This window comes from Zootoca vivipara, chromosome 13 (genome assembly GCF_963506605.1).
Source record: "Zootoca vivipara chromosome 13, rZooViv1.1, whole genome shotgun sequence".
NCBI lineage: Eukaryota > Metazoa > Chordata > Lepidosauria > Squamata > Lacertidae > Zootoca > Zootoca vivipara.
Window position 1 is genome coordinate 4007273 of NC_083288.1, and position 8272 is coordinate 4015544.

The window sequence follows — 8272 nt, forward strand, 5'->3', positions numbered from 1 at the left end:
CCACTAAAGGATGAGCTCACCACAAAACAGGCCAGAAATTGTCCCACAGTACAGCATGATGCAAGCCAGCAAGCCAAAGTCTGGATAACTCCCACAGCAAATACTTCCTTGGAATCTTTGCATAAATTAAGGCCGAATTTAAGCAAGGAAGATGGAAATGGTTCTGAACATCATCTTCAATAACTTGACCATTGTTTCTGTTCATTGCACTGCTTGTAGTCAATATACTGGTACTTATAGGAATTTAGTTTAACCATCCAGAGGCATGGCAGTTGTTACTGTTCCACCTGTTGGGTATTTGATCTTACTTACAAATGTTCCCCCCCCCTCAGACTAAGTTTGGAATATACCTGATGAATCATCCTGAGATGCAGGTCCACCATCCAGATACATTGTCCGTGGGATCGCCAGTGCTTGCAGCAGTGAAGAACGTTATCGCACGTTGACCATCTGCTGAAGAGCAAACAGGTGGATGATTCCTCAGCTAAACCTGCGTATGGGACAGTCTGGCAGATTATTCATATGTGTTCTCAACAGCAAAATGATCTTCTCCAATATTATGAGTAAAATGTCAATCGCCTTTAAACATTCAGAAATGACATGTCACAGCTAATCATGTGGATCACTTTTTGCAACTCTATGTGCTTGATAATTTTTGATTTCTGCTTTCCATTCAGGTTCACAAGAGACTTGTTGCAGGGCAGTGATGCTGACTAGGAAATTTAATGTCCTCAGAATGCCACTTCACGAGTTAGATTGATAGTTAATAACCTCAAATAGTCAGCTGATTTAAATTAAGTATGGGGTGTGTGCACAGTGTGTGTGGGGGAGAAATAGTTTTAGATGCTTGGGAGTCAAGGCTTTAACGTGGATAGCAAATTTGCTGCCTTGTTGCAGTGCCTGCTGTTAGCTTCCAGGATGCACTGCTTGTAAATAAAACAAATGCAAGTGGCACCTGCAAAAAAGGACTCTTCCAGACCTGTTTTTTCGCCAATTATTTATATTGATTTTCCATAATCTTTAACAAATTGCCACCAAATTAATACAAATTTAAAAGTTGATTTCCCACCCTCCCCCAAATGTCCCCTCTATTTTCCTCCCTTCTTTGCTGCTCCCAATAAAATAACTTCTACAACTATCTCTTCAAAATACACTCATCCCTTCTCCCTACACATCACCTGTCCAATTACCAATTTCTGCTATGGCTTTTATACATTGTTATAACCCAGGCATCCCCAAACTTCGGCCCTCCAGATGTTTTGGACTACAATTCCCATCATCCCTGACCACTGGTCCTCTTAGCTAGGGATCATGGAAGTTGTAGGCCAAAACATCTGGAGGGCCGAAATTTGGGGAGGCCTGTTATAACCTATCCTCTTTTATCTATCTATAATGGTCATTAATCAGTTTTGAAACATTTCCCTCTGATGCCTCTTGAGTAGCACTTTTGCCTGATAATAATAATAATAATAATTTATTATTTATACCCCGCCCATCTCGCTGGGTTTCCCCAGCCACTCTGGGCAGCTTCCAACCGAATATTAAAAACAGTACAGCATCAAACATTAAAAACTTCCCTAACCAGGGCCGCCTTCAGTTGTCTTCTAAAAGTAAAATAATTGCTTATTGCCTTGACATCTGCTGGGAGGGCGTTCCACAGGGCGGGTGCCACTACCGAGAAGGCCCTGAAGGATCTGAAAAACAGATCTTGCTTCTTCCCAGACAACACACACATATTCCTCCTTAACATGGCCTGCCCCAGTAATAAACAGAGAGTGAAAATGAACCCCCCTTGAATTTTTTGTATAAATATATAATATACATTCCCCCTCTCACACTGCCAATCTCCCAGCATCCCCCATCCCTTGCATTTCACCAATTTTAATCCGCAATTTTACATACAATCAGCTTCGGGGCTGATGTAATCAGGGCCGGCCAGGCTGGGTAGCACAGGGTGCCACAGCGCCGGCCCGCCAGGGGGGAGCCCACCCACCCGCCGCGCTGGGAAACGGGGGGGCGGGGGACCAGAAGGATCCATCGCACCACGGCGCCAGGGCACCAGAGGTGCTTAAGACGGCCCTGGATGTAATCCCACTTTCTGTTTTTTACCCAGCTTTTGGTCGCTCACCCAGCAGGTGGGCTTTAGCACCAAATATAAGCCGGAATGGAGGGGAAATTGGCCTGCTTTTGAGCATCTAAAAAGCATGTGTTGATTATGAGGAGCTGCCATGAATTTATCCAGAACAGATCATTCCAAACCAACCTTATCTCCTTTTTTGATACCATTACTACTTTGGTACTGTGCCCTTTCTTTCTTTCTTTCTTTCTTTCTTTCTTTCTTTCTTTCTTTCTTTCTTTCTTTCTTTCTTTCTTTCTTTCCCCTCTCTGTCTTTCATGCAGCACTGGCCTGTTTTGCTCTTCTTGCTCATGGCAAGGCTTCACCACCACAAACATAATGCAGTACAAGATTGTGTCTTTGCAGCCCAAGCATGCAATCTCTGCAATCCAGTGCTTGCTAGTTCCACTACGTTCAGCAAGGCTTGCTCCCTGCTTAGTTTGCACAGGACTGCAGCCTGTGTATGAAGAGTCCTTGTGTGCTGATCTGTTGCCTCATAGCAGTGTAGCAAGTTGATTACCTAATCTGTGGACAAGCACCAGATTCCCCCTTGTTGTGCATAAAGATTGGTTGTGACACTTCAGCTGAGTGGCACATTTGACCAAGGCCAAATGATTGGCAAGGTGAGCCAATCACCACAGGCGTCAAGATCCTGATGGAGCCGTGATTTCTGATGTAGATCTTCACTGAGCCCTTCTTAACACTGGTGGGGATGGAAATGCCATTTTGTGGTTCACCTCAGGTGTCGAAATGTATTGGGCCAGCCCAGAATCTGACCCAGTGGAATAGTGAAATGGAATGGAGAGATTTACATAGCTACAGCCTAGATGGAATGCTGGGAAAATGCCAAGTGGTAAATTGAGCCGCACTTTTTATTCAAGTGAATAACTATATTTGTGCACTGTCTGCTTAAACAAAATAATTTTGCTGTACATCAGTCCTGACAATAAATGCAAATTCTGCTTTGCAGATATTATCCAAATATTTTTGAAGCTAAATTATTTGTCTGATATTTGAGATCTGTATTTGATATCATGGGATACTTGATTCCAATATTTTATATTTAATAATATTTGATAGTTAGCATATGATATATTAGTATCTGAAAGCATTTTATGGAACACATTAAATAGACATGAAGTGGGACTGGTATTTTTTTGTAATACCAGCCAAAACATTCAAGAGACTATGAACAAATCCAACGAACTTAATTTGGAGAGGAAATGTCACTCAGAACAAACTATTCTGTGTTAGAATTTGCATTCATCTTTCTGAAAAGCAGGTTGGAAATATTTGCCAAATTTCAAATATTAGAAAATATTTGTTTCAGCTAAAATATATAATTCATTTTTGTATGTGTTCATTTAATTAAACTGACATCTCTTATACATTTTGCAGAGTGATCTGTCTGTCTATTCTCTATTGGGGGGGGGGCTTTGAGATATTGTCACCCAAGCTGTGAACACAAAGCAGTTGGTTTTCCTCTGTGACGATGTTTTGGAATGAGATGGTGGACTAAACTGCTCCAGACTCTGCCAATTTGGACATCTTTGGATGTACCAAGGCCATTTGGCATGGCAGTTCCTGATCCGCCAAAAGTGCAGGCTTGCTGGCCACAGGACTCTTCCTCACTGATGAAGCAGTACCCTGCAGGACTGGACCCTCCTGCTTTCTGAAGTGTTGTCAGGAGGGCAGGAAATGAAATGTTTGCAGGAAGGTTCTTGAGATCAAGGAACAGGTTTTCATCTATTCCATTGGTTTAAGTCTCCCCTCCAGAGAAGGTGAACACAAGCATGTTCCATCTTCCCTGTGACAGCTGATTAGATATTTGAAGATAGTTGTGTGGCAATGTCCCTCCCTCCCCGTGAGAATAAAGACACACAACACATCAGATAGATTTAAATGGGCGAAAAGGCCACAACTTTATTGGTTATGGATGTTGAGCAGTATTGGCTTAGGCATGGGACCCTAACTGTCTATATTGGACGCCAGCCCGTGTGTTGGACATCTGGGAAGAGTTAACCCACCAGTAAGGAGCCCATTGATGTACATCAACCGGAACTCCTCCTGTGATCACCGTTAGGGGCGTGCCTTATGGCCCTAACCTCCCTAGGCTTCGGACCAGACTGTGCCCCCAGAATCCTTTAATGGAATACTCCTTCATTTGCAGGGTAGGCGATGGCGCTACCTACCCTCCTCCGCTCTAACGCAATTTCCAGTGCCTAACCGCCAATTGAGCCCAAAGGGCTCGCCGCCAATACCCTCACACCTGCAACCAACACCTTATACCCTTAACTATGTCAGCCAACCAATATCGTTTCCCGCTACTGGAAGATGTACGCCATCGTCACGGCAAAGGGGGTGCTTCACCAGGGTGCTGGGTAACCTGACCATTCAGCATTACCACCCTACGTGCCACAGCAGAGTCCAAGAGCCTCCGTGCTTTATTTAAGGCGCCGGGCAACGCCCATCACGCCACGAGCGCCTCTGAAGCAGAAATGACCACCAAAGCATCAGGCCTGGGTAAGCTGCCAACAGTTCGCCAAAGTCCCCATCAATCTTCCACCTCAAATCCATGGCTTTACTGTAGGCCAAGTCTCTTTCCCCCGAGCTGTATGACCAGAGCATCGGAGGGACCCCTGTGAAGCAGCCCCAGCTTTTATGGCTGACAAGAGGTCATCCCAATGCATTCCTTACAATCCAGGCCACTCTGACATTTCCTGGGAGACCAAGGCCACACCCAAGGCCAGATTCAATCGCATGTGTATGGGCCCCGTGAACCAGGCTGTGGTCAACTGACCAGACCTGCAGTTGATGGTAATCTGGAATAAAGGAGGACAGCAAAGGGTCAGAAGGGACACAGACTACCATGAGGCCTGCACGTACCCCTTGTAGGCATTAGACTTCCACCTCCCCAAGGTCTTTAATCCTTTTGGCCAACAATCGCATATGGCAATAGCCCTGCGTCTTACACGCGTGAACCATCCTGGTGATCAGACTACTATGAGAAAATTAGAGGTGGGCCGGGCCAGCTGGCCCCCGGTGGATGAATCACCTTGTGTCCTTTACTGGGCAAGGACCCCTACGACCTGCAGGCGACCTGCTTCGGTCTGCCTTGGAGTGGCGAATATGCACTTGGGAACTGGACAATGTTACATCCTGCAGCATGCTCCCATGGTTGTGTCAGGATGGCCCACAAACCACCTCTCCACCCCAACATAGGCTATTAGAATAGGCGGCAGAGAAGAGTCATGTCTCGAATTTGGACCAACAATTGCACCTCAACTGTTTATGAATTTGATATAGCCAACACCCCGTCATCGCTGATTGGCGGCTGTAGCCTGCACCAACCCTCGAGAGCACTAGGAAATCTACTCAGGTGTCAATGGAATAAGCTGCCTTGCAGAAGAAGGATACTGCTGCAGTATGGATATTGAGTGCCTTTGCAGCGCAACCAAACTCTCTTAAATGCATTAGATATTGTAAGACAGCATGCTTAGTGGGAGAAACCCCAGGCAGAAGCACAGCGGATCTATGCCTCTCAGCCCCTGCGCGCGTGGTCGGGTCGTGATGCCCACAACTCCACCTCCGACACAGGCATGGAAGTAGTTTTATCATATCAGTCTCCTCTTTTCAGGCTAAACATACCCAGCTCCCACAATTATTCCTTCTAAGGCTTGGTTTCCACACCCTTGATCATTTTAGTTGCTCTCTGCACACGCTCCAGCTTGTCAACATCCTTCTTAAATTGTTGTGCCCAGAATCGGACACAGTATTCCAGGTATGGGCTGTCCAAGGCAGAATAGAGCGGTACCGTTACTTCCCTTGATCTGGACACTAGACTTTGTTGATGCAGCCTAGATTAGGATTAGCTTTTTTTGCTGCTGTATCACACTCGGCTCATATTAAGCTTGTGGTCCACCAAGACCCCCAGATCCCTTTCACATGTACTGCTAGTAAGCCATGTATCCTCCATCCTATATTTGTGCATCTGGTTCTTCCTGCCTAAGTGTAGAACCTTACATTTTCCCCTATTGAAATTCATTTTGTCTTCTGTCTTCTGTGGCATTAGCTCCCCCTCCCAGTTTGGTGTCACCTGCAAATTGGATGAGCATCCCCTCAATTCCTTCATCCAAGTCATTTATAAAGATGTTGAGCAACAATGGGCCCAGGACAGAACCCTGTGGCATCCCACTTGTCACTTTTTTCCAGGATGACAAGGAACCAAGAATGATACTCTTTGGGCTGGGTCAAATCCACCTAACTGTTCATTTTACCAGCTTCCTTGCAAGAATATAATAGGAGACTTTGTCAAAAGCCTTACTGAAATCAATATACGCTTTGTCCACAACATTCACCTGATTCAGCTTATAACTCCATCAAAAAATGAAATGAGGTGTGTTGGGCATGACTTATTTTTCTAAGTGCTCACAGACCAACTGTTGAATAACCTGTTCTAGGACCTTTCCTGGTATTGATGTCAAGCTCCCTGGTGTCTGATGATTGTGTTGTTTTGGTACTGATGGTTAGATCCAGCTGCTAGTTGTGTGTTTCATGGGACACCTTCTGTGACATCACAATGTGGCTATCAAATGACCTGCTCTAGTCTGCTGTTCTACAATAGAATTTATTTAGTGGTTTGGCCAGATGCACCATATTGCCCTCCTTTGGACTCTGCCATCTGATATTTCCATGAATCTTTGTGATTCTGCCAGGCTACTGTTTCTTACCATCTGGTCTCTCGTCTCTTTCCAAATTTGAAGCATGAAGAATCACTGCTCCGGGAACCTACAATATTCTGGGGAGTGGCTTCTCACTGGAAATATCCAAAGCACACGAAACAACAATTTCTCTTGGTATGATCTGGGTTGCACCAAGAAGGCCTTGAATTGCTCTAGAGGGATATGAGAGAGACAAATATTTCACAGAGGATGCCCTGAGAGATAAGAATGTGGGGTTGACATTTTGAAATATTTAAACGTTAGCCTCTGTGAATGATTTTTTTTTCCCATTTTTTGTGTCCCCCCCACCCCACCCTCCAATTTTAAAGCTGTGGCTTATATTCGGGTGCAGCTTATATTTGGGCCAATGCAGTAGAATCATATACTGTATCTGATAAAGCTCTTGATTTTGAGATGGTATTTTTTTTGGTACCAGCTACTATTGATATCTTGGAATTTTAAAAAAAAATGCTCCATTTTTTTTCCAAGCAAAAAATTGATCCAGAGAAGCCGACTTCTGACACCACATTCTTGGTTTGGTTTAGGGACATTTTGTTAGTCCCAGGTTACGTTGGGATAGGAAAAACCACCCCTAGAGACACTTCCACCCCTAGGGGCAATTTGGTTCATTTTTAAAATAAGTGTGGTTTTAATAAGGTATTATCCTGATTCTTTTTAGATTATGAATTTTTATTCCAAGAGTTAAATGAAGACAAAACATTAAAGTCTCACACTGAATATAATTTATCTGCATAAAGGACTTTATATTAATTTTTATTTAGTATTTGCTTGGTTTACAAAGGGACTTTATAATCGGAAAATGGAGACAATGTATTTACTTTGTAACCCAAGAAAATCTTTAATAAAAACAATTTTTCCTCATTTTGCCACTAGATGGCAAGCTTCCTCTTTCTGATCTACCTGTGTTCAAAAAGAAATATAATCTCAACACTGGAAAACAAACAAGCAAACACCTCTTTGGACAGGTTAGACTACTTTAAAGGTGCCCAGCACAAAAGCGCCTAGTCTTATTTGTAATTTGACAAGTTAGGGGCTCTTCTCTTGTTACGCCTGCCATTTTCAGACCAATTCCCCACGAAACAAATCTCTGGGGGGGACTAGTATGCAAACTTCATCCACCTCTGCCAAAAGGAGTTTGATTTCCTAAGAGCAGTGAAAAACAGGAGGAATCCTTGGGGCTCCTTCACTCCCGCTTGTCCTGTCATTTCTGGTCCCAACAGCTGCTGTTTCATACTGAATCTGAACAAGTACCAAACTGCAGAAAGCCCAAGTGACGCTGGCTCAATTCACTGGTAAGCGGCGGGTCTCCGCAGGGGAAAGCGATGGGTACATAAAAAGAACCTTTCGGACCCGTGACCAGAAATCATGGAACAAGCGGAACTAGGGGGGGGGGGACCCTTTGTTTTTACGAAGC

The 8272-nt window shown here is 44.3% G+C and overlaps 1 protein-coding gene across 1 annotated transcript in view; it reads left to right on the forward strand.

The window, feature by feature from the left end:
* Positions 1-3506, forward strand: part of MOCOS (molybdenum cofactor sulfurase) — an 87832-nt gene extending 84326 nt beyond the window's left edge. The window contains exon 15 of the mRNA XM_035135079.2: positions 333-3506. Within this exon, the coding sequence (XP_034990970.1) occupies positions 333-446 (114 nt within the window). The 3' untranslated portion in view covers positions 447-3506. The remainder of the gene's footprint in view (positions 1-332) is intronic.
* The last annotated feature ends 4766 nt before the right edge of the window (positions 3507-8272 follow it).